This window comes from Salvelinus namaycush, chromosome 39 (assembly GCF_016432855.1).
Source record: "Salvelinus namaycush isolate Seneca chromosome 39, SaNama_1.0, whole genome shotgun sequence".
Lineage (NCBI taxonomy): Eukaryota > Metazoa > Chordata > Actinopteri > Salmoniformes > Salmonidae > Salvelinus > Salvelinus namaycush.
The window spans coordinates 8,951,413-8,977,445 of record NC_052345.1 but is presented as its reverse complement, the minus strand read 5'-3'; the positions used below and the strand labels follow the sequence as shown (position 1 = coordinate 8,977,445).

General features: G+C 46.1%; 1 protein-coding gene across 1 annotated transcript; it reads right to left on the bottom strand.

The window, feature by feature from the left end:
- Positions 1-4,643: 4,643 nt before the first annotated feature.
- On the bottom strand, positions 4,644-14,851 carry gig2e (grass carp reovirus (GCRV)-induced gene 2e). The gene is made up of 5 exons (XM_038979027.1): positions 14,714-14,851; positions 14,029-14,569; positions 11,328-11,720; positions 6,712-6,715; positions 4,644-5,016 (listed from the first exon to the last, which is right to left on the bottom strand). The coding sequence occupies exons 2-5, from the start codon at positions 14,498-14,500 to the stop codon at positions 4,644-4,646; spliced, it is 1,242 nt and encodes a 413-aa protein (XP_038834955.1). The 5' UTR covers positions 14,501-14,569; positions 14,714-14,851.
- Between the last annotated feature and the right edge of the window lie 11,182 nt (positions 14,852-26,033).

Genomic DNA, 26,033 nt, shown 5'->3' with positions numbered 1-26,033 from the left:
GCAGCAGAGCCACAGATCCACACAGAATGCAGACGAGGGAATCTGCTACGCAGCTAGATTGTACGGTGCCTTCAGAAAGTATTCAGACCCCTTGACATTTTGTTACGTTCATCCTTATTCTAAAATTGATTAAATCGTTTTCCCCCCTCATCAATCTACACACAATACTCCACAATGACAAAGAAAAAATGGTTTTTAGAATTTTCGGGCTAATTTAAAATGTTTAAAAATTGAAATATTACATTTACATAAGTATTCAGATCCTTTACTCAGTACTTTATTGAAGCATTTTTGGCAGTGATTACAGCATTGGTTATTCTTGGGTATGACACTACAAGATTGGCACACCTGTATTTGGGGAGTTTCTCCCATTCTTCTCTGCAGATCCTCTCAAGCTCTGTCAAGTTGGATGGGGAGCGTTGCTGCACTGCTATTTGCAAGTCGCTCCAGAGATGTTTGATCGGGTTCAAGTCCGGACTCTGGCTGGGCCACTCAAGGACATTCAGAGACCTGTCCCGAATACACTCTTGTGTTGTCTTGGCTGTGCGCTTAGGGTTGTTGTCCTGTTGAAAGGTGAACCTTGACCCAAGTCTGTGGACCTGAGCACTCTGGAGCAGGTTTTTATCAAGGATCTCCTTGTACTTTGCTCAGTTCATCTTTGCCTAGATCCTGACTAGTCTCCCAGTCCCTGCCGCTGAAAAACATCCCCACAGCATGATGCTGCCACCACCATGCTTCATTGTAGGGATAGTGCCAGGTTTCCTCCAGATGCGATGCTTGGCATTCCGGCCAAAGAGTTCAATCTTGGTTTCATCAGACCAGAGAATCTTGTTTCTCATGGTCTGAGTGTCTTTAGGTGCCTTTTGGCAAACTCCAAGAGGGCTGTCATGTGCCTTTTATTGAAGAGTGGCTTCTGTCTGGCCACTCTACCATAAAGGTCTGATTGGTGGAGTGCTTCAGAGATGGTTGTCCTTCTGGAAGGTTCTCCCATCTCCACAGAGGAACTCTAGAGCTCTGTCAGAGTGACCATCGGATTCTTGGTCACCTCCCTGACCAAGGCCCTTCTCCCACGATTGCTCAGTTTGGCCGGGCGGCTAGCTCTAGGAAGAGTCTTTGTGGTTCCAAACTTCTTCCATTTAACAGTGATGGAGACCACTGTGTTCTTGGGGACCTTCAATGCTTCAGAAATGTTTTGGTACCCTTCCCCAGATCTGTGCCTCGACACAATGCTGTTTCGGAGCTCTAAGGATAATTACTTCGACCTCATGGCTTGGTTTTTCTATTTGTAGAGGTTCTAACAGTAGAACAGGAATGAATCCACCAGCCTGCCACATAGAGCTAGAGCTCATAGATTCTATTATTCTATTATATTTCACTCCAGAGGGTTATTCTGTCTGTGCTATTAGACAGAAGTAGACAGGATAAATGTACCCCTTCTCCCAAGACAATAACAGTCAAATAAATGTATTACATTTAAGTTGAGTATATTGCCAAATAAGATAATTTTGTTTTTCAAATAAGGCATTATTATGGATGTTATTGTTGAATATTCTCGAGACTACATTAGAAGAAAAGGTTCACGTGTCAAGAGACATGTCTATGAAAGGTGCACAACCAACCATAATAGTTCCTACACTATTTCCTCATTACAAAAGCATTAACAAGAAGTTGTACGTCTTGTAACATTGTCTGACCCTTGCTAGAGGAGCACTTATCGGCCCTCTCTTGAACGCAGCTCTCTCCAACCCATCGTTCCTACACCATTGTCTAATTAGAAATGCATTAAGGAGAGGATGTAAAAGTGTGTACGTCTGACCCTCAGAATAAGAGCTCTTATCAGCCCTCTCTTGAACGCAGCTCTCTCTGCTTCGCCTGACTGCAAGCCAGTCTGGTATTGATTTCTCATTGGTTGATTTGTTTAACCACCCAGAGACAGTTGTTATTGCCTTGTGAGGGTGTAAATTCTGCCATAACTGCTGCTTGCTACTTCGATTGGGCATTTTACTGTTTACAATACCTGCATTTATTGGTTTGTGACTACAGAGAGGTACATTATAATGCAGGCACTGTAGCTAAACATAGTCCAGTTTTGAAAAATGGTAATACTCTACTTGATGGATGGACTGTATGAGGATATTAAAATAATAATCTCAGTTCACCCAAAACTAAAGTCTTGCGTAATTGTTCAGTTGTTCGATTACATTCTGGGTCCAGAAATGTTGAGAGAAGAGATGAAGAGATGCTAGAATGAGGAGCATCGCCCTCTCTCTTTGAAAGTTACAGGCAAGTCTATGGGCCGAATGTCCCCTACCCTTCTGAAATTTGAAAGGTGCTTAACACCTGTGAAATCGTGATTTGTCCAAATAACCAGTGATGAAAAACACATAACTACTGCTGCTCGTTAGCTATCGGTGGCCATAGTATGAAGACAGATCTACGGTACCATGTATGTCTACGTGGTCTGTCCACCAGAGATTATTGACAGATTGTTATTGTTCACGGTCGTGATGCTTTCACAAACAGGTATGAAATAACTGTAGTAATTGACTGAGCCGCTCTTGTTGATTTAATATATAAACACATTTTCATGTAATAACACAAAGCTAAATAAAATACAATCATGACAAATGGGTCAGCTGTAGCAAATCCACTTCCTTTGTACCTCTGCTTTGAATGTGATCTGCAATACTTTAAATAAATATTTAATCTGACATTTTCCTCCATTGACATGCTCCATTACTTCAAATAGCCTCCTTCCAAGACAGTCTATGTGGTCGTGTGTGTGTGTGTGTGTGTGTGTGTGTGTGTGTGTGTGTGTGTGTGTGTGTGTGTGTGTGTGTGTGTGTGTGTGTGTGTGTGTGTGTGTGTGTGTGTGTGTGTGTGTGTGTGTGTGTGTGTGTCTAGATTGTAACACACAGTATAATGTCTGAATACATAGATAGACGACAGGCTTAGCTGTATTTTCAGCCATATTTCTATGGTTGTTATATTGATGTCTGATATCGGTATGGTAATACCTTTACCACCAAAGGTCAACAAGTACAAAAACATGTTTATTATCCTCTGGCTGTACAGTACATATGAAGCACTTGCAGTCTTCTTTCAACTTATATCAAGTATGATGTACCTGACCAGGAACAACATTGGGCCCCAAAATCTGTGTATCATAACCAGAGCCTGGAGTTTTTACTGGTCAGACCATTATGATGTCTCACACCTGTGGGACAAATGTTAATGAATCACATTAAGTAAGTAAACATCTACAGAAATTACTTTTCCAAAACAACAAATTAGCTAACATTTTACAATGATGGTGACTTCAGTCCCTCAGCCTGAGAGAGAGAGATTAGATTTATTAAAAACACCACTGAGTTCATAGAACAGCCTGCTTATTTTCACCATGAGTCCTCCTCCTCTTCTTCATAATCCTCCTCAGTGTCCCCCTCCTCCTCCTCCTCCTCCTCCTCCTCCTCAGTGTCCCCATCCGTTTCCTCCTCCTCCTCCTCCTCCTCCTCAGTGTTCCCATCTGCTTCCTCCTCTTCCTCATAATCCTCCTCCTCTCCCTCCACCCCTTCTTTCTCAAAATCCTCCTCCTCCTCCTCTTCATCAACCCCCTCTTCCTCAGAATCCTCCTCCTCCTCTTCATCAACCCCATCTTCCTCATAATCCTCCTCCTCTCCTTCCACCCCCTCTTCCTCCTCCTCCTCCTCAGTGTCCCCATCCGCTTCCTCCTCCGTCACTTCCTCTCCCTCCTCAGCCTCCTCCTCCCCAGTGTCCCCATCTGCTTCCTCCTCTTCCTCATAATCCTCCTCCTCTCCCTCCACCCCTTCTTTCTCAAAATCCTCCTCCTCCTCCTCTTCATCAACCCCCTCTTCCTCATAATCCTCCTCCTCTCCTTCCACCCCCTCTTCCTCCTCCTCCTCCTTAGTGTCCCCATCCGCTTCCTCCTCCGTCACTTCCTCTCCCTCTTCATCCTCCTCCTCCTCAGTGTCCCCATCTGCTTCCTCCTCTTCCTCATAATCCTCCTCCTCTCCTTCCACCCCCTCTTCCTCCTCCTCCTCCTCAGTGTCCCCATCCGTTTCCTCCTCCGTCACTTCCTCTCCCTCATCATCCTCCTCCTCCTCAGTGTCCCCATCTGCTTCCTCCTCTTCCTCATAATCCTCCTCCTCTCCCTCCACCCCTTCTTTCTCAAAATCCTCCTCCTCCTCTTCATCAACCCCCTCTTCCTCAGAATCCTCCTCCTCCTCTTCATCAACCCCCTCTTCCTCATAATCCTCCTCCTCTCCTTCCACCCCCTCTTCCTCCTCCTCCGTGTCCCCATCCGCTTCCTTCTCTGTCACTTCCTCTCCCTCCTCATCCTTCTCCTCCTCAGTGTCCCCATCTGATTCCTCCTCTTCCTCATAATCCTCCTCTCCCTCCACCCCTTCTTTCTCAAAATCCTCCTCCTCCTCTTCATCAACCCCCTCTTCCTCAGAATCCTCCTCCTCCTCTTCATCAACCCCCTCTTCCTCATAATCCTCCTCCTCTCCTTCCACCCCCTCTTCCTCCTCTTCCTCAGTGTCCTCTTCATCCTCTTCCTCCTCTTCTTCCTCATCAGTGTCCTCACTTTGTAAGGTGGGTTCTGTTTTTGATTTGATAATGTCTTAAACAGTAATGCGGTTTGGGTCCCAGACACAGTTCTCTTCTAAACCACTCTTCACCATGCCACAGTTAGGAGGAACCCAGGCTGAGTCGTAACCTTCGTCATGCCACGTCTTCTGCAAAGGGTGGCCTTGGAGGTCAATTTTTTTCACCTTGCCCACATTGACTTTAACTTTGATGACAACCTTCTGGTGTTCAGTGAGGTCCAGGGGGTATCTACTAGCCTTCTCCAGGTCCCGGCTTAGATACACACCCTGCCCCAACATGCCACGGTTGGACGGGCAAAAACCTTTGGCCATGATTTTCTGTGCAGCCCACCAAGAGGTGCCATGGTACATGATGTAGGTTCTGCCATTCCGTGGCCCTGACAGACCCCTTCTTCGTGCGCCAGCAGAAGTAGTGAAGTAATCTCCTCTCCACATGGCCATATCCTCCACAATTTTAAGGAATTCCCTCCCTGACCACAAATAAGTGTCAATGCACAATACTGTAGGACTGGATGAGTAAGAAAGGGGGAAATTAGTCTGACTAGGTAATATATATATATAGAAGGAAATAAACTACATTTTACCTACAGTATATCAAAACAGAGTATATAACAGATGCAATTTGAAAGGTTAAGTTGGATAAAATACTCACCAAAAAACGTCCAAGGTATATGGTTATACAGTATATTAGTTAGGTCACTTAATGACAGATCGGTGTTGATCTCTGAAGGGAGGAACAGGACAAAGTGAATCACCAGACAGATTATTCTACACCAAAGGAAGTTGTTATTGGTAAAAGGAATATAAATAGAAGCTGTCTTCCTTTCGTTGATCAGAGCAGGTTGTCTCCTAAATAAGAAGGGGCAGGCTTAGTTATTTTTACACCACCCCCTTCTCCCTCGCTCTCAAACTGTTGCCTTGTATTTGCACTCAGAACCCGGCTAACCCTTCACTGGCTGTATCTGCCTACTGAAGAGACTGGCTTTATGTACTTGCTATGAGTGGACTTTGCTAACTAATAAAACTTAGCAAATTAATTTGTCTTGTATCCAGACATTTTTCCAATATATTTTTTTATACAGGATTATTCAAACTGGAGGTAAGTTTTTCATCTAAAAGCCTTCTCATACACTACAGCCAGCCAGGAATGGGTTTGTCATGGTCATATGAAATTATACTCTTTAAAATACAACAGTGGAGGCTCCTCAGAGGAGGAAGGGTAGGACAATCCTCCTCAGTGAATTTCATAAAATCGTGAAACATTTAAAAAGTTATCCTATTTAGATAAAACTATACAAAATATATTAACATGTCACCAAATAATTGATTAAAACACATTGTTTTGCAATGGAGGTCTACAGTAGACAGCAGAGATATTTCTTTTTATTTCACTTTCACTTTAACACTACCGGTCAAACGTTTTAGAACACCTAGTCCATCAAGGGTTTGTCTTTATTTTTACTATTTTCTACATTGTAGAATAATAGTGAAGACATATAACACATATTGAATCATGTACTAACCAGAAAAGTGTTAAACAAATAAAAAATATATTTTATATTTGAGATTCTTCAAATTGCCACATTTTGCCTTGATAACAGCTTTGCACACTCTTGGCATTCTCTCAACCAGCTTCATGTGGGAGTCACCTGAAATGCATTTCATTTAACAGGTGTGCCTTCTTAAAAGTTCATTTGTGGAATTTCTTTCCTTCTAAATGTGTTTGAGCCAATCAGTTGTGTCGTGACAAGATAGGAGGGGTATGCAGAAGATAGCCCTATTTGGTAAAAGACCAAGTCCATATTATGGCAAGAACAGCTCAAATGTGCTAAGAGAAATGACAGTCCATCATTACTTTAAGACGTGAAGGTCAGTCAATACAGAACATTTCAAGAACTTTGAAAGTTTATTCAAGTGCAATCGCAAAAACCATCAAGCGCTATGATGAAACTGGCTCTCATTAGGACCGCCACAGGAACAGAATACCCATAGTTACCTCTGCTGCAGAGGATAAGTTCATTAGAGTTACCAGCCTCAGAAATTGCTGCCCAAAAAAATGCTTCACAGAGTTCAAGTAACCGACACATCTCAACATCAACTGTTCAGAGGAGACTGCGTGAATCAGGCCTTCATGGTCAAATGGTTGCAAAGAGACCACTACTAAAGGACACCAAGAAGAATAAGAGACTTGCTTGGGCCAAGAAATGCAAACAATGGACATTAGACCGGTGGAAATCTGTCCTTTGATCTGGAGTCCAAATTGGAGATTCTTTGTGAGACATGGTGTGGGTGAAAGGATGATCTCTGTATGTGTATTTCCCACCGTAAAGCATGGAGGAGGAGGTTTTATGGTGTGGGGGTGCTTTGCTGGTGACACTGTCTGTGATTTATTTGTAATTCAAGGCACACTTAAGCAGTATGGCTACCACAGCATTCTGCAGCGATACGCCATCCCTTCTGGTTTTGGCTTAGTGGGACTATCATTTGTTTTTCAACAGGACAATGACCCAACACACCTCCAGGCTGTGTAAGGGCTATTTGACCAAGTAGGAGAGTGATGGAGTGCTGCATCATTTGACCTGGCCTCCACAATCCCCCGACCTCAACCAAATTGAGATGGTTTGGAATGAGTCGGACCGCAGAGTGAAGGAAAAGCAGCCAACAAGTGCTCAGTATATGTGAGAACTCCTTCAAGACTGTTGGAAAAGCATTCCAGGTGAAGCTGGTTGAGAGAATGCCAAGAGTGTGCAAAGCTGTCATCAAGGCAAATGGTGGCTATTTGAAGAATCATTGAGGTAATTTAAAAGACATATTTTTCAGGTCATTGATTCCATGGCCATATTTTAATTGCACATACGGTTGAAGTTGTAAGTTTACATACACCTTAGCCAAATACATTTAAACTCAGTTTTTCACGATTACTGACATTTAATCCTAGTAAAAATTCCATGTCTTAGGTCAGTTAGGATCACCACTTTATTTTAAGAATGTTAAGTGTCAGAATAATAGTAGAGAGAATGATTTATTTCAGCTTTTATTTCTTTCATCACCACATTCCCAGTGGGTCAGAAGTTTACATAAACTCAATTAGTATTTGGTAGCATTGCCTTTTAATTGTTTAACTTGGGTCAAACGTTTTGGGTAGCCTTCCACAAGCTTCCCACAATAAGTTGGGTGAATTTTGGCTCATTCTTCCTGACAGAGCTGGTGTAACTGAGTCAGGTTTGTAAGCCTCCTTGCTCGGACACGCTTTTTCAATTCTGCCCACAAATATTCTATAGGATTGAGGTCAAGCTTTGTGATGGCCACTCCAATACCTTACCTTTGTTGTCCTTAAGCCATTTTGCCACAACTTTGGAAGTATGCTTGGGGTCATTATCCATTTGGAAGACCCATATGTGACCAAGCTTTAACTTCCTGACTGATGTCTTGAGATGTTGCCTCAATATATCCACATCATTTTCAATCCTCATGATGCCATCTATTTTGTGAAGTGACCCAGTCCCTCCTGCAGCAAAGCACCCCCACAACATGATGCTGCCACCCCCGAGCTTCACGATTGGGATGTTGTTCTTCGGCTTGCAAGCCTCCCCCTTTTTCCTCCAAACACAACGAAGGTCATTATGGCCAAACAGTTCAAATTTTTGTTTCATCAGACCAGAGGACATTTCTCCAAAAAAGTACGATCATTGTCCCCATGTGCAGTTGCAAACCGTAGCCTGGCTTTTTTTATGGCGGTTTTAGAGCAGTGGCTTCTTCTTTGCTGATTGTACTTTCAGGTTACGTCGGACTCGTTTTACTGTGGATATAGATACTTGTGTACCTTTTTCCTCCAGCATCTTCACAAGGTCCTTTGCTGTTGTTCTGGGATTGATTTGCACTTTTCACACCAAAGAACATTCATCTCCAGGAGACAGAACGCATCTCCTTCCTGAGTGGTATGATGGCTGCGTTGTCCCATGGTATTCATACTTGCGTACTATTGTTTGTACAGATGAACGTGGTACCTTCAGGAGTTTGGAAATTGCTCCCAAGGATGAACCAGACTTGTGGAGGCCTACAATTATTTTTCTGAGGTGTTTGCTTGTTTCTTTTGATTTTCCATGAGTCTGGTTCATTGAGTGTGAAGGTAGGCCTTGAAATACATCCACAGGTACACCTCCAATTGACTCAAATGATGCAATTAGCCTATCAGAAGCTTCTAAAGCCATGACATAATTTTCTGGAATTTTCCAAGCTGTTTAAAGGCACAGTCAACTTAGTGTATGTAACCTTCTGACCCACTGGAATTGTGATACAGTGAATTATAAGTGAAATAATCTGTCTGTAAACAATTGTTGGAAAAATTACTTGTGTCATGCACAAAGTAGATGTCCTAACCAACTTGCCAAATCTATAGTATGTTAACACAACATGGAGTGGTTGAAAATGAGTTTTAATGACTCCAACCTAAGTGTCTGTAAACTTCCGACTTCAACTGTACATACAGTATATATATTTCTTATATCTCAGATATAGGACAGACACTTTGTCACGACTTCCACCGAAGGTGGCTCCACTTCCTGTTCGGGCGGTGCTCGGCGGTCGTCGTCGCCGGCCTACTACCTGCCACCGAACCATTTTTCTTTTTCGTTTGTGTCTGTCTGTTTTGTTTACACCTGTGTCCTATTAGTTCTTTTCGGTGGGTTTATTAACCTCCGCTGCCTGCTATTCTTTGTGCAGGATTATTTGCTGTTGTTGCTCTGTTAGGGGTGCGTGTTTGCTCTGTTAGGGGTGCGTGTTTGCTCTGTTAGGGGTGCGTGTTTGCTCTGTTAGGGGTGCGTGTTTGCTCTGTTAGGGGTGCGTGTTTGCTCTGTTAGGGGTGCGTGTTTGCGCCACGGGGGGGGGGGGGGGGGGGGGGGGGGGGGGGGGGCGGGGGGGGGGGGGGGGATCTCACGGTCGTTGTACCGTTTGGACTGTAATTAGGTGTAGAGCACAGGTGTCAAACTCATTCCACGGGGGGCCGAGTGTCTGCGGGTTTTCGCTCCTCCCTTGTACTTGATTGATGAATTAACATCACTAATTAGTTAGGAACTCCCCACACCTGGTTGTCTAGGGCTTTATTGAAAGGAAAAACCAAAAACCTGCAGACACTAGGCCCTCCGTGGAATGAGTTTGACACCCCTGGTGTAGAGGTTTCTCCTCCGTGTGCGTTATTTTAATTATTTTGTGTGGCGACTTCTTTGGGTGTGTTTCCCCACCTGTTGTTGTTGTGTTGGGACTTTCAAATAAACATTGTGCTACTGGGACTTCCTTGCTCTCCTGCTCCTGACTCCTGCACCTACCTCTTCTTAGGAGGCACGTAACACACTTCAGAACAAACTTCCTTTAGATAGTATCTTTGGGACTATTTGTTGTTCCATGAAGGGAATCTGTTATTCAATGTGTTTGTATGGGCTAACAGCAGTAAGGCCAAATAACATTTTTAATGAAAAACATGTTTAACATTTTTGGGGGGATACATCAAGAGGTCTTAAAATTCCAAATCAAATAGCAAAATGATCCTTGGTGTGACTATCTTAAAACAATTCCATAGCTTAGTAGAGCCTGCCCCCAAGGCTGTTATATTGATGTCTGCTGTCAGTATGTTCAACTCTTTCACTTCTTACCAGACAAGCTTAGCATCAAACAATCAACAAGTGCAAATATAGCTTCATTCTCCTACACAATCATGTTATGCAGACTTCTTTCAACCTATATCATGTATGTGATCTGATCAGGAACAAATCTGGTCATAAGCGGTCAGGAAAAACTAATGTCCCTAATCATGTCTACTATCATGTCTCGCACCTCTGCCTTAAACCTTAAACCTTAAATAAATGAATAGCTAATGCCGTTAAATAAATAAATACATCTTTAGAAGTTACTTTCCCAAAACAACAAATTACCCATGGTTTACAATGATGGTGACGTTTTAAACACATATAATAGTCTGCTTATCTTCAATATAAATCCTCCTCTTCCTCGTAATCCTCCTCTTCCTCCTCCTCCTTAGTGTCTCCATCCGATTCCTCTCCTTCCTCATTTTACACATAATCCTGCTCTTCCTCCCCAGCTTCCTCAAAATCTAAATTCACTTCCTTCCCCCTATTTCGCCTCCTCCTGCTCTCCTTCCTCCTCCTCTCCCTTCACCCCCTCTTCCTCATAATCCTCATTTTGTTCCACCGCCTCCTGAATTGGCCACACAGAATTGGAACTGAATTTGAATTATAGGAAGTAAAATTTTATTCAAATGGATCATATATGGCAAAAATAAAAAAAGATATATTCTTTGACATCTTTCAATTATAATCAAGCTAATGTGTGACGGCCCATCCCAACTGGGATTTATGATGAAAAATCAGAAAAGCTTGTTTTTACAGATTACAAAAGTTCAGATTCAGTAGGACAAAAATACCCTTGAAAGATTTTGTTGAGTGCTACAAAGGTCTTCTTTGGTTACGCCCATTCAGGAGAGTCTCATTTCATACAAGAGAATTTTTGTCCACTTTCCCTCTGCACGCCACCTCTCCGCCAACTTTTTCAAAAGGAAGCGAGAGAGGACGTGGAAGAAAGGACCCAGGATGAGAGATAATCAAATTTATACATTGCCATTCTCTCCCTCCACTCCAGTTTCCTCATAATCCTCTTCCTCCTCTTCTTCCTCATCAGAGTCCTCACTTTGTAAGGTGGGTTCTGTTTTTGATTTGAAAGTGTCTAAAACAGTAATGCGTTTTGGGTCCCATACACAGTTCTCTTCTAAACCACTCTTCACCATGCCACAGTTAGGAGGAACCCAGGCTGAGTCGTAACCTTCGTCATGCCACGTCTTCTGCAAAGGGTGGCCTTTGCAGCCAATTTTTTTCTCCTTGCCCACATTGACTTTAACTTTGATGACAACCTTCTGGTGTTCAGTGAGGTCCAGGGAGTATCTACTAGCCTTCTCCAGGTCCCGGCTTAGATACACACCCTGCCCCAACATGCCACGGTTGGACGGACAAAAACCTTTGGTCAGGATTTTACATATAGTTTTCTCAAAGGTGCCGTGGTACATTTGGTGGACCCTGCCATTCCGTAGCCTTGCCAGACAATAAATAAACGTGAATAAGCGTATTACATTTAAATTGAGTATAGTTGTACGTCTTGTAACATTGTCTGACCCTCGCTAGAGGAGCACTTATCGACCCTCTCTTGAGCACAGCTCTCCAACCCATCGTTCCTACACCATTGTCTAATTAGAAATGCATTAAGGAGAGGATGTAAAAGTGTGTACGTCTGACCCTCAGAATAAGAGCTCTTATCAGCCCTCTCTTGAACGCAGCTCTCTCTGCTTCGCCTGACTGCAAGCCAGTCTGGTATTGATTTCTCATTGGTTGATTTGTTTAACCATCCAGAGACAGTTGTTATTGCCTTGTGAGGGTGTAAATTCTGCCATAACTGCTGCTTGCTACTTCGATTGGGCATTTTACTGTTTACAATACCTGCATTTATTGGTTTGTGACTACAGAGAGGTACATTTCAATGCAGGCACTGTAGCTAAACATAGTCCAGTTTTGAAAAATGGTAATACTCTACTTGATGGATGGACTGTATGAGGATATTGAAATAATAATCTCAGTTCACCCAAAACTAAAGTCTTGCGTAATTGGTCAGTTGTTCGATTACATTCTGGGTCCAGAAATGTTGAGAGAAGAGATGAAGAGATGCTAGAATGAGGAGCATCGCCCTCTCTCTTTGAAAGTTACAGGCAAGTCTATGGGCCGAATGTCCCCTACCCTTCTGAAATTTGAAAGGTGCTTAACACCTGTGAAATCGTGATTTGTCCAAATAACCAGTGATGAAAAACATATAACTACTGCTGCTCGTTAGCTATCGGTGGCCATAGTATGAAGACAGATCTACGGTACCATGTATGTCTACGTGGTCTGTCCACCAGAGATTATTGACAGATTGTTATTGTTCACGGTCGTGATGCTTTCACAAACAGGTATGAAATAACTGTAGTAATTGACTGAGCCGCTCTTGTTGATTTAATATATAAACACATTTTCATGTAATAACACAAAGCTAAATAAAATACAATCATGACAAATGGGTCAGCTGTAGCAAATCCACTTCCTTTGTACCTCTGCTTTGAATGTGATCTGCAATACTTTAAATAAATATTTAATCTGACATTTTCCTCCATTGACATGCTCCATTACTTCAAATAGCCTCCTTCCAAGACAGTCTAGACTCTATGTGGTTGTGTGTGTGTGTGTGTGTGTGTGTGTGTGTGTGTGTGTGTGTGTGTGTGTGTGTGTGTGTGTGTGTGTGTGTGTGTGTGTGTGTGTGTGTGTGTGTGTGTGTGTGTGTGTGTGTGTGTGTGTGTGTGTGTGTGTGTGTGTGTGTGTGTGTCTAGATTGTAACACACAGTATAATGTCTGAATACATAGATAGTCGACAGGCTTAGCTGTATTTTCAGCCATATTTCTATGGTTGTTATATTGATGTCTGATGTCGGTATGGTAATACCTTTACCACCAAAGGTCAACAAGTACAAAAACATGTTTATTATCCTCTGGCTGTACAGTACATATGAAGCACTTGCAGTCTTCTTTCAACTTATATCAAGTATGATGTACCTGACCAGGAACAACATTGGGCCCCAAAATCTGTGTATCATAACCAGAGCCTGGAGTTTTTACTGGTCAGGCCATTGTGGTCAGGAAAAACTCATGTCCCTAATCATGACCATTATGATGTCTCACACCTGTGGGACAAATGTTAATGAATCACATTAAGTAAGTAAACATCTACAGAAATTACTTTTCCAAAACAACAAATTAGCTAACATTTTACAATGATGGTGACTTCAGTCCCTCAGCCTGAGAGAGAGAGATTAGATTTATTAAAAACACCACTGAGTTCATAGAATAGCCTGCTTATTTTCACCATGAGTCCTCCTCCTCTTCTTCATAATCCTCCTCAGTGTCCCCCTCCTCCTCCTCCTCAGTGTCCCCATCCGCCTCCTCCTCCTCCTCCTCCTCCTCCCCCTCCTCCTCCTCCTCCTCCTCCTCCTCCTCCTCCTCTTCCTCCTCCTCCTCCTCCTCAGTGTCCCCATCCGCTTCCTCCTCTGTCACTTCCTCTCCCTCTTCATCCTCCTCCTCCTCAGTGTCCCCATCTGCTTCCTCCTCTTCCTCATAATCCTCCTCCTCTCCTTCCACCCCTTCTTTCTCAAAATCCTCCTCCTCCTCCTCGTCATCAACCCCTTCTTCCTCAGAATCCTCCTCCTCCTCTTCATCAACCCCCTCTTCCTCATAATCCTCCTCCTCTCCTTCCACCCCCTCTTCCTCCTCTTCCTCAGTGTCCTCTTCATCCTCTTCCTCCTCTTCTTCCTCATCAGTGTCCTCACTTTGTAAGGTGGGTTCTGTTTTTGATTTGATCATGTGTAAAACAGTAATGCGGTTTGGGTCCCAGACACAGTTCTCTTCTAAACCACTCTTCACCATGCCACAGTTAGGAGGAACCCAGGCTGAGTCGTAACCTTCGTCATGCCACGTCTTCTGCAAAGGGTGGCCTTGGAGGTCAATTTTTTTCACCTTGCCCACATTGACTTTAACTTTGATGACAACCTGGTGTTCAGTGAGGTCCAGGGGGTATCTACTAGCCTTCTCCAGGTCCCGGCTTAGATACACACCCTGCCCCAACATGCCACGGTTGGACGGGCAAAAACCTTTGGCCATGATTTTCTGTGCAGCCCACCAAGAGGTGCCATGGTACATGATGTAGGTTCTGCCATTCCGTGGCCCTGACAGACTCATTCTTCGTGCGCCAGCAGAAGTAGTGAAGTAATCTCCTCTCCACATGGCCATATCCTCCCCAATTTTAAGGAATTCCCTCCCTGACCACAAATAAGTGTGTCAATGCACAATACTGTAGGACTGGATGAGTAAGAAAGGGGTAAATTAGTCTGACTAGGTAATATAAATATATAGAAGAAAATAAACTACATTTTACCTACAGTAAATCAAAATAGAGTATAAAACAGCTACAATTTGAAAGGTTAAGTTGGATAAAATACTCACCAAAAAACGTCCAAGTTATATGGTTATATTAGTTAGTTCACTTAATGACAGATCGGTGTTGATCTCTAAAGGGAGGAACAGGTAAAAGTGATTCACCAGACAGATTATTCAACACCAAAGGAAGTTGTTACTGGTAAAAGGAATGTAAATAGAAGTTATCTGTCTTCCTTTCGTTTTCAATCATACAGGAAATCACATGATCAGAGCAGGATGTCTCCTGGCCATATAAGGTAAAAAAGGGCAGTTATTTAGTTATTAGAGTTTACGCCACCTCTCTCTCTCTCTCTCTCTCTCTCTCTCTCTCTCTCTCTCTCTCTCTCTCTCTCTCTCTCTCTCTCTCTCTCTCTCTCTCTCTCTCTCTCTCTCTCTCTCTCTCTCTCTCTCTCTCTCTCTCTCTCTCTCTCTCTCTCTCTCTCTCTCTCTCTCTCTATGGACCATAACTTGCACAAACCACATTTTTTACTTTTTTTTAGTATTTTTAGTGAAAATGTAGTGATGTTTCTAATGATACAGGATGTCACATGTCTTAGTCATAAAGGAGGTTATAACAGAGCTGTTTTATCTGGGGAACAACACATATTGTAACCCTTGTATTTTTAACCATAACTAAGGCCGTGTATTGTAACCAGGGTACAGAGTTTTTCAGCAGACTAAGGCCCAAATGATGAACACAGTATAATCCCTGTACTGTTCCAGCCAGGGTTGTGTTTCATTATGCAGCCAGCCCTGCGCACTGCGTCTCTTCATAAAGGAGGTGTCAAATGGCCTCTGCAGTAGCTACAGTACTATCCCGGACCGCTATTGTTAACTGGTACAGGATCTCTGCAGACCGCTACTGTGTGTGTGAGGGTGTGTATGTAAGTGTGTGTGTGTGTGTGCGTGTGTGTGCGCGTGTGTGTGAGTGTGTGTGCGTGTGTGTGTGTGTGTGTGTGTGTGTGTGTGTGTGTGTGTGTGTGTGTGTGTGTGTGTGTGTGTGTGTGTGTGTGTGTGTGTGTGTGTGTGTGTGTGTGTTTGTGCGTGCATGCACACCCAAAATTAACGTTAGCAAGAGTTCAACTAGAATATAGGAGGCAAGTCACACTCTGTTCAACTCCAATTCCTTATCATTTCAGCACCACATGCTTGTCTGTTACAGTGTTGATTCCAATCCTCCTTAACACCGACTCCTATCCTGCCACAGTGTGGTCGTAAAGTGCCCTTCACAACCCTAATAAGGAAACTCACAATGAGGTAACGTCTTAGAAAGAGAGAAAACTGCTAAGTCCTAATGGGGCCTGTTGTCCCCAGGAGCCACTGGAGAGATGGACAATACTCTACCCTCATATGGCTTTTAGACAGAATAGAAACATGCCTCTGAGATGAACAAAAGTCACCTTCCACAAGTCTCCCACACCGTATTAATCAGTTTAAGATGATTATGTAAAGGGGAGTAATCCATCTTAATGGAACCGGGCAGATCACAGGAGCATTTGGGTTGGTGTTACCGTGGGAAAATAGGAAAGTGTGTGTGTGTGTGTGTGTGTGTGTGTGTGTGTGTGTGTGTGTGTGTGTGTGTGTGTGTGTGTGTGTGTGTGTGTGTGTGTGTGTGTGTGTGTGTGTGTGTGTGTGTGTGTGTGTGTGTGTGTGTGTGTACATGCATTTAGCAGTATTAGGCTGACACACTGTTTCAATTTCCGGCCTATACTGAGGAGCTGGTGCTGGAGCTTTCACATGACCCGATGGTATAACTGACTAGATTAATGTTGTTAGTCACTGAACAGTGGGCTGGAGAAGGACCAGAGGTTATAAGAGCTGGACAGTGGGTTGGAGAAGTACCAGAGGTTATAAGAGCTGGACAGTGGGTTGGAGAAGGACCAGAGGTTATAAGAGCTGGACAGTGGGTCGGAGAAGGACCAGAGGTTATAAGAGCTGAACAGTGGGTTGGAGAAGGACCAGAGGTTATAAGAGCTGAACAGTGGGTTGGAGAAAGACCAGATGTTATAAGAGCTGGGCACTGCGTTGGAGAAGGACCAGAGGTTATAAGAGCTGGACAGTGGGTTGGAGAAGGACCAGAGGTTATAAGAGCTGGACAGTGGGTTGGAGAAGGACCAGAGGTTATAAGAGCTGGACAGTGGGTTGGAGAAGGACCAGAGGTTATAAGAGCTGGACAGTGGGTTGGAGAAGGACCAGATGTTATATGAGCTGGACAGTGGGTTGGAGAAGGACCAGAGGTTATAAGAGCTGGACAGTGGGTTGGAGAAGGACCAGAGGTTATAAGAGCTGGACAGTGGGTTGGAGAAGGACCAGAGGTTATAAGAGCTGGACAGTGGGTTAGAGAAGGACCAGAGGTTATAAGAGCTGGACAGTGGGTTGGAGAAGGACCAGAGGTTATAAGAGCTGGACAGTGGGTTGGAGAAGGACCAGAGGTTATAAGAGCTGGACAGTGGGTTGGAGAAGGACCAGAGGTTATAAGAGCTGGACAGTGGGTTGGAGATGGACCAGAGGTTATAAGAGCTGGACAGTGGGCTGGAGAAGGACCAGAGGTTATAAGAGCTGGACAGTGGGTTGGAGAAGGACCAGAGGTTATAAGAGCTGGACAGTGGGTTGGAGATGGACCAGAGGTTATAAGAGCTGGACAGTGGGCTGGAGAAGGACCAGAGGTTATAAGAGCTGGACAGTGGGTTGGAGAAGGACCAGAGGTTATAAGAGCTGGACAGTGGGCTGGAGAAGGACCAGAGGTTATAAGAGCTGGACAGTGGGCTGGAGAAGGACCAGAGGTTATAAGAGCTGGACAGTGGGTTGGAGAAGGACCAGAGGTTATAAGAGCTGGACAGTGGGTTGGAGAAGGACCAGAGGTTATAAGAGCTGGACAGTGGGTTGGAGAAGGACCAGAGGTTATAAGAGCTGGACAGTGGGCTGGAGAAGGACCAGAGGTTATAAGAGCTGGACAGTGGGTTGGAGAAGGACCAGAGGTTATAAGAGCTGGACAGTGGGTTGGAGAAGGACCAGAGGTTATAAGAGCTGGACAGTGGGTTGGAGAAGGACCAGAGGTTATAAGAGCTGGACAGTGGGTTGGAGAAGGACCAGATGTTATAAGAGCTGGACAGTGGGTTGGAGAAGGACCAGAGGTTATAAGAGCTGGACAGTGGGTTGGAGAAGGACCAGAGGTTATAAGAGCTGGACAGTGGGTTGGAGAAGGACCAGAGGTTATAAGAGCTGGACAGTGGGTTAGAGAAGGACCAGAGGTTATAAGAGCTGGACAGTGGGTTGGAGAAGGACCAGAGGTTATAAGAGCTGGACAGTGGGTTGGAGAAGGACCAGAGGTTATAAGAGCTGGACAGTGGGTTGGAGAAGGACCAGAGGTTATAAGAGCTGGACAGTGGGTTGGAGATGGACCAGAGGTTATAAGAGCTGGACAGTGGGCTGGAGAAGGACCAGAGGTTATAAGAGCTGGACAGTGGGTTGGAGAAGGACCAGAGGTTATAAGAGCTGGACAGTGGGTTGGAGATGGACCAGAGGTTATAAGAGCTGGACAGTGGGCTGGAGAAGGACCAGAGGTTATAAGAGCTGGACAGTGGGTTGGAGAAGGACCAGAGGTTATAAGAGCTGGACAGTGGGCTGGAGAAGGACCAGAGGTTATAAGAGCTGGACAGTGGGCTGGAGAAGGACCAGAGGTTATAAGAGCTGGACAGTGGGTTGGAGAAGGACCAGAGGTTATAAGAGCTGGACAGTGGGTTGGAGAAGGACCAGAGGTTATAAGAGCTGGACAGTGGGTTGGAGAAGGACCAGAGGTTATAAGAGCTGGACAGTGGGCTGGAGAAGGACCAGAGGTTATAAGAGCTGGACAGTGGGTTGGAGAAGGACCAGAGGTTATAAGAGCTGGACAGTGGGTTGGAGAAGGACCAGAGGTTATAAGAGCTGGACAGTGGGTTGGAGAAGGACCAGAGGTTATAAGAGCTGGACAGTGGGTTGGAGAAGGACCAGAGGTTATAAGAGCTGGACAGTGGGTTGGAGAAGGACCAGAGGTTATAAGAGCTGGACAGTGGGTTGGAGAAGGACCAGAGGTTATAAGAGCTGGACAGTGGGTTGGAGAAGGACCAGAGGTTATAAGAGCTGGACAGTGGGTTGGAGAAGGACCAGAGGTTATAAGAGCTGAACAGTGGGTTGGAGAAGGACCAGAGGTTATAAGAGCTGGACAGTGGGTTGGAGAAGGACCAGAGGTTATAAGAGCTGGACAGTGGGTTGGAGAAGGACCAGAGGTTATAAGAGCTGGACAGTGGGTTGGAGAAGGACCAGAGGTTATAAGAGCTGGACAGTGGGTTGGAGAAGGACCAGAGGTTATAAGAGCTGGACAGTGGGTTGGAGAAGGACCAGAGGTTATAAGAGCTGAACAGTGGGTTGGAGAAGGACCAGAGGTTATAAGAGCTGGACAGTGGGTTGGAGATGGACCAGAGGTTATAAGAGCTGGACAGTGGGTTGGAGAAGGACCAGAGGTTATAAGAGCTGGACAGTGGGTTGGAGAAGGACCAGAGGTTATAAGAGCTGGACAGTGGGTTAGAGAAGGACCAGAGGTTATAAGAGCTGGACAGTGGGTTGGAGAAGGACCAGAGGTTATAAGAGCTGGACAGTGGGTTGGAGAAGGACCAGAGGTTATAAGAGCTGGACAGTGGGTTGGAGAAGGACCAGATGTTATAAGAGCTGGACAGTGGGTTGGAGAAGGACCAGAGGTTATAAGAGCTGGACAGTGGGTTGGAGAAGGACCAGAGGTTATAAGAGCTGGACAGTGGGTTAGAGAAGGACCAGATGTTATAAGAGCTGAACAGTGGGTTGGAGAAGGACCAGAGGTTATAAGAGCTGGACAGTGGGTTGGAGAAGGACCAGAGGTTATAAGAGCTGGACAGTGGGTTGGAGAAGGACCAGAGGTTATAAGAGCTGGACAGTGGGTTGGAGAAGGACCAGAGGTTATAAGAGCTGGACAGTGGGTTGGAGAAGGACCAGAGGTTATAAGAGCTGGACAGTGGGTTGGAGAAGGACCAGAGGTTATAAGAGCTGGACAGTGGGTTGGAGAAGGACCAGAGGTTATAAGAGCTGGACAGTGGGTTAGAGAAGGACCAGAGGTTATAAGAGCTGGACAGTGGGTTAGAGAAGGACCAGAGGTTATAAGAGCTGGACAGTGGGTTGGAGAAGGACCAGAGGTTATAAGAGCTGGACAGTGGGTTGGAGAAGGACCAGAGGTTATAAGAGCTGGACAGTGGGTTAGAGAAGGACCAGAGGTTATAAGAGCTGGACAGTGGGTTGGAGAAGGACCAGAGGTTATAAGAGCTGGACAGTGGGTTGGAGAAGGACCAGAGTTTATAAGAGCTGGACAGTGGGTTGGAGAAGGACCAGAGGTTATAAGAGCTGGACAGTGGGTTGGAGAAGGACCAGAGGTTATAAGAGCTGGACAGTGGGTTGGAGAAGGACCAGAGGTTATAAGAGCTGGACAGTGGGTTGGAGAAGGACCAGAGGTTATAAGAGCTGGACAGTGGGTTAGAGAAGGACCAGAGGTTATAAGAGCTGGACAGTGGGTTGGAGAAGGACCAAATGTAAGCAGAGTTGAAATTCTGTGCTGTGAGTGAGAGAATGTTTACTGTGTGGGTTGATGTGACATGAGGGAGATTTTTAGATGGAGGTATTTGTGTGATTGCTGGTATCAGAGATTTTGTGTGGAGATGTGTGGAGATGTGAGATGTCCGTTGGAGTCTCAGGGTGTGAATATATACATGCCTGAGTACATGTGTGCGTGTGTCTACGTGTGTGTCACTATCAGTGTGTCTAAACACACCTGGCCTGCAGGGTAGGAATCAGCAGGGGTGTTCCATGTTGTTCCTCTGATGTCACAGTCAGTCCCCCGCTGTGATGCTATTGCAGCAGCATTCTGCAGACAGGGCACTGATTGGACCAGCAGCCTCTCTCTCTCAGTACACTCCTTAGGGGCTGGATGGGCTGACACGCTCACTGTGCCTCAAGACTGTCCTCGGGACATTGTGCTCCCATTTGCAGATACTTATATACACACACACACACACACACACACACACATACACGCACACTCACACAGCCACGTGCATATGGACACACACACACACACACACACACACAAACACATAGAAATCTTTCAGTGAGGCTTGCCTACCTGCAGAAAAGCCCAATAGATAACTGTATGTATTGTCATGTATTAGTGGATTCTCTGCATCCTATGATGTCATTGATCTAAATCGCATGTGAGAGTGAAAGCCCATCTGTCTGGAAAATCTGAAATCTGAAAATAATCCCCTCTTGCACTGCTGTGAACACAAAATATCAATAGTTTGTCTGTGAGAAGAGCTAACGATTCATTTAGCCTACACACACACACATGCACGTGCACACACACATTTGGCAAGAGCGTGAACACGTTAGAAAACAGCTGATAACATATTCAGTTCCTGCGGCGGTAAGAGTTAAGAATTGAACAAATAAATAACATCAAACATTGACATGAAAGCAAGTACTCATTAAAACTGCTATTGGAAGTATCTAGAAAAGACACATCTCTAAAAAACGGAACATTGTGTCTCGTCTGTCCTCCCCTCCTCCTGTTTAGTCCAAAGCCATTAGCTATGTTTTCCCCCTCCTTTCCCTCCGTCCTTCCATCTCCCTGTTTTGGTTTGTTTGTTTGATTCATATAAAATGCATTGGTTTTGCATCCATAATTCTCATTAAAACCATCCAAGCCCCAATATAATGACTCCCTACATTTTAAATGGCCGTCAATTATCGCTGCGGTAACCTCATTAGTGATTCCGATCACACGCACGTTGGGCCGGGCGCTGTCTCAGAGGCGGTGTGTGTGTGTGTTTTTGTCTGTGTGTGTGTTCCTCAGACAGAATGCTCCCCTAACGAGGAAAAAAGTGCAAAGTCATAGAGAGAACTCTCTCTCTCTCTCTCTTCGTATCACACCCTCTATCCCTCGGTTTGCTGATGCTATGTCAGACAGCAGGGGCAATTTCTCCTCTTCATGTAGGAGGAAAGACAGATTGACTATAAATAAGGCATTTTACAGTGATATAAATAGTTGATATTGATTTCAAGTGAATTAGCCATTGTTTAGCTATATAAGAGTTATATATGTGATATTTTAGCTGGACAATGCATTGTTAATCCACTTCTTAATGTAGGTCATTAAGGTTAGTTCGAGGATGTGGGCTTTTATTGTGTTAAAACCTTTTACGAGCATCTGACAAATGTTCAGATATTCTCTCAAATCAGCATGACAAAGCTCGACTGGCGTTCATTCCACGACTGCATTGGAAGCGACATGACAAATACTGACTCTGAATATTCTCTGGTTTATTGGGAGTAAGGTCACAGCCAAAATACCAAATTAATTAAATCAATGTATTAATTACCAATCGAGAACCAGTGTCCAGTTACATTAATCAGATGTCAGATGTTCGATGTCACTTCCTTTGCTGGCTGTCATCCATTTCCTGTCATTGGTGTGTGTGTGTGTGTGTGTGTGTGTGTGTGTGTGTGTGTGTGTGTGTGTGTGTGTGTGTGTGTGTGTGTGTGTGTGTGTGTGTGTGTGTGTGTGTGTGTGTGTGTCACGTTCCTGACCTGTTTTCTGTTATTTTTGTATGTGTTTATTTGGTCAGGGCGTGAGTTGGGGTGGGCATTCTATGTTTTGTGTTTCTATGTTTAGGTCATTTGTAATTAGTCTTATATGGTTCTCAATCAGGGACAGGTGTTTGACGTTTCCTCTGATTGAGAACCATATAAAGGTAGGCTGTTCACACTGTTTGTTTGTGGGTGGTTGTCTTCCGTGTCTGTGTATGTTGCACCACACGGGACTGTTTCGGTTTGTTCGTTCGTTTGTTGTAGTCTGTACCTGTTTGTGCGTTCTTCGTGTTATATGTAAGTTCTCATAGTTCAGGTCTGTCTACGTTCGTTTGTTATTTTGTAGTTTGTTGAAGTGTTTTCGGTTTTCGTCTTTACTTTAATAAACTTCATTATGTCCACATTCCACGCTCTTCTTCCGAAGAGGAGGAGGACAGCCGTTACAGAACCACCCACCAACCATGGATCAAGCAGTGTGAGAGGAACCAGCAGCAGCGGCCAAAGAACCAGGACTCGTGGACTTGGGAGGAAATATTGGACGGAAAGGGACCCTGGGCTCAACCAGGAGAATATCGCCGCCCCAAAGCTGAGCTGGAGGCAGCGAAAGCAGAGAGGCGGCGTTTCGAGGAGCTAGCTCGGAAGCAGGAGAAGGATCTGGGCTACACTACGTGGGAGGAGATCGACAGGTGGGCGATCGACCCAGGGCGAGTGCCGGAGCCCGCCTGGGATTCTCTGGCGCAGTGCGAGGAGGGATACCGGCGAATGGAGGCAGCACGACGACGCGGTAGGAAGCCTGTGAGTAAACCCCAAAAATTTCTTGGGGGGGGGGGGCTAAAAGGGAGAGTGGCGAAGTCAGGTAGGAGACCTGCGCCCACTCCCTGTACTTACCGTGGAGAGCGAGAGTACGGGCAGACACCGTGTTACGCAGTAGAGCGCATGGTGTCTCCTGTACGTGTGCATAGCCCAGTGCGGTACATACCAGCTCCTCGTATCGGCCGGGCCAGATTGAGCATTGAGCCAAGTGCCATGAAGCCGGCTCTACATATCTGGCCACCAGTGCGTCTCCTCGGGCCGGCTTACATGGCACCAGCCTTACGCATGGTGTCCCCGGTTCGCCTACATAGCCCGGTGCGGGTTATTCCACCTCCCCGCACTGGTCGGGCGACGGGGAGCATACAACCAGGTAAGGTTGGGCAGGCTCAGTGCTCAAGGGAGCCAGTACGCCTGCACGGTCCGGTATTTCCGGCGCCACCTCCCCGCTCCAGCCCAGTACCACCAGTGCCTACACCACGCACCAGGCTTCCAGTGCGTCTCCAGAGTCCTGTTCCTCCTCCACGCACTCTCCCTGTGGTGCGTGTCTCCAGCCCAGTGCCTCCAGTTCCGGCACCACGCATCAAGCCTCCTGTGCGTCTCCAGAGCCCTGTACGCACTGTTCCTTCTCCCCGTACTCGCCCTGATGTGCGTGCCCTCAGCCCGGTAACACCAGTGCCGGTACCACGCACCAGGCCTATAGTACGCCTTGAGAGTCCAGTGTGCCCTGTTGTTGTTCCCCGCACTAGCCTGTTGGTGCGTGTCCTTAGCCCGGTACCTCCAGTTCCGGTACCACGCACCAGGCCTACAGTGCGTCTCAGCCGGCCAGAGTCTGCCGTCTGCTCAGCGGCGCCTGAACTGCCCGTCTGCCCAGCGGAGCCTGAACTGCCCGTCTGCCCAACGGCGCCTGAACTGCCCGTCTGCCCAACGCCGTCTGAACTGTCCGTCTGCCAAGCGCTGCATGAACTGCCCGTCGGTACTGAGCCTTCAAAGCCGCCCGTCTGCCATGAGCCTGCAAAGCCGCCCGTCTGCCATGAGCCTTCAGAGCCGTCCGCCAGACAGGAGCCGCTAGAGCCTTCCGCCAGACAGGAGCCGCTAGAGCCTTCCGCCAGACAGGAGCAGCCAAAGCCTTCCGCCAGACAGGATCAGCCAGAGCCTTCTGCCAGACAGGATCAGCCAGAGCCTTCCGCCAGACAGGATCAGCCAGAGCCTTCCGCCAGACAGGACCAGCCAGAGCCGTCATCCAGCCATGACCAGCCAGAGCCGTCATCCAGCCAGGATCCGCCAGAGCCAGCCAGCCAGGATCCGCCAGAGCCAGCCAGTCAGGATCCGCCATCCAGTCCGGTGCTGCCGTCCCTCAGTCCGGAGCTGCCGTCCCTCAGTCCGGAGCTGCCGTCCCTCAGTCCGGAGCTACCGTCCCTCAGTCCGGAGCTGCCACTTATCCCGGTGCTGCTCCTTATCCCGGTGATGCCCCTTAATTTAGGTGGGGTTATTTGGAGGGTGGTCATTGAGAGGGGGATACGGAAGCAGGGAGTGACTATGGTGGGATGGGGACCACGCCCAGAGCCTGAGCCGCCACCGTGGACAGATGCCCACCCAGACCCTCCCCTAGACTTTTGGTGGTGCGTCCGGAGTTCGCACCTTGAGGGGGGGGTTCTGTCACGTTCCTGACCTGTTTTCTGTTATTTTTGTATGTGTTTAGTTGGTCAGGGCGTGAGTTGGGGTGGGCATTCTATGTTCTGTGTTTCTATGTTTAGGTCATTTGTAATTAGCCTTATATGGTTCTCAATCAGGGACAGGTGTTTGACGTTTCCTCTGATTGAGAACCATATAAAGGTAGGCTGTTCACACTGTTTGTTTGTGGGTGGTTGTCTTCCGTGACTGTGTATGTTGCACCACACGGGACTGTTTCGGTTTGTTCGTTCGTTTGTTGTAGTCTGTACCTGTTCGTGCGTTCTTCGTGTTATATGTAAGTTCTCATAGTTCAGGTCTGTCTACGTTCGTTTGTTATTTTGTAGTTTGTTGAAGTGTTTTCGGTTTTCGTCTTTACTTTAATAAACTTCATTATGTCCACATTCCACGCTGCGCTTTGGTCCAATCCCTACTCCTCCTCTTCTTCCAAAGAGGAGGAGGACAGCCGTTACTGTGTGTGTGTGTGTGGGGGGGGGGGGGGGGGGGGGGGTGCAGTGATGGTTCCGGACAGCATTGCCACGTACCGGTGCCTTAGGGGGCCATGTTCAGATGTTGGGCAGGATGGATGATGGGGATGTTATCCTCGATTTAGACACCGCCGGGGTGTGGAGACTACAGCCTCTTCAGCATGCAGGTTAGAGATGCAGTGTATGAGAGGACACACACACAGCAATGCATTTACACACACACACACACACACACAGTTAGACACACATGCACACACAGGAGCACACACACACACTTCCCCTCCGTCTTCCCTCACACCTCCTCAAATCAATATTGAGATTGGATTTGGCACCCCCCCCCTCTCGCTCCTTGGTGGTTCCTTTGATTGGGCTTGGCAGACTGATGTGTTCGGAGGGGGGCGAGGGGAAGTGTGGGTGTGTGTCCTCCTCACACTCAACAAGAGCATACATCTTTCTCTGAAAAGCCCACAAGTACTTCTATTCAAAGAAATATTAGTAGTGTTACTGTGGTCGGGGACCGGCATCCATCCACAACAATACAAACATCCTTCAGCTACAAGGGTATGTATCACATGAGTTCTACTGAATATGACATATTGCAATCCAAGCCCTGCTCTGCTGGGATGTCAGCCATACTAAAAACACCATGCAGGGACTTCTGTCATGAAATTCTGTTTTTTTGTCAAACACACTGAATTGTGCATATGGGTAAATCAAAACAGACCGATCACTTT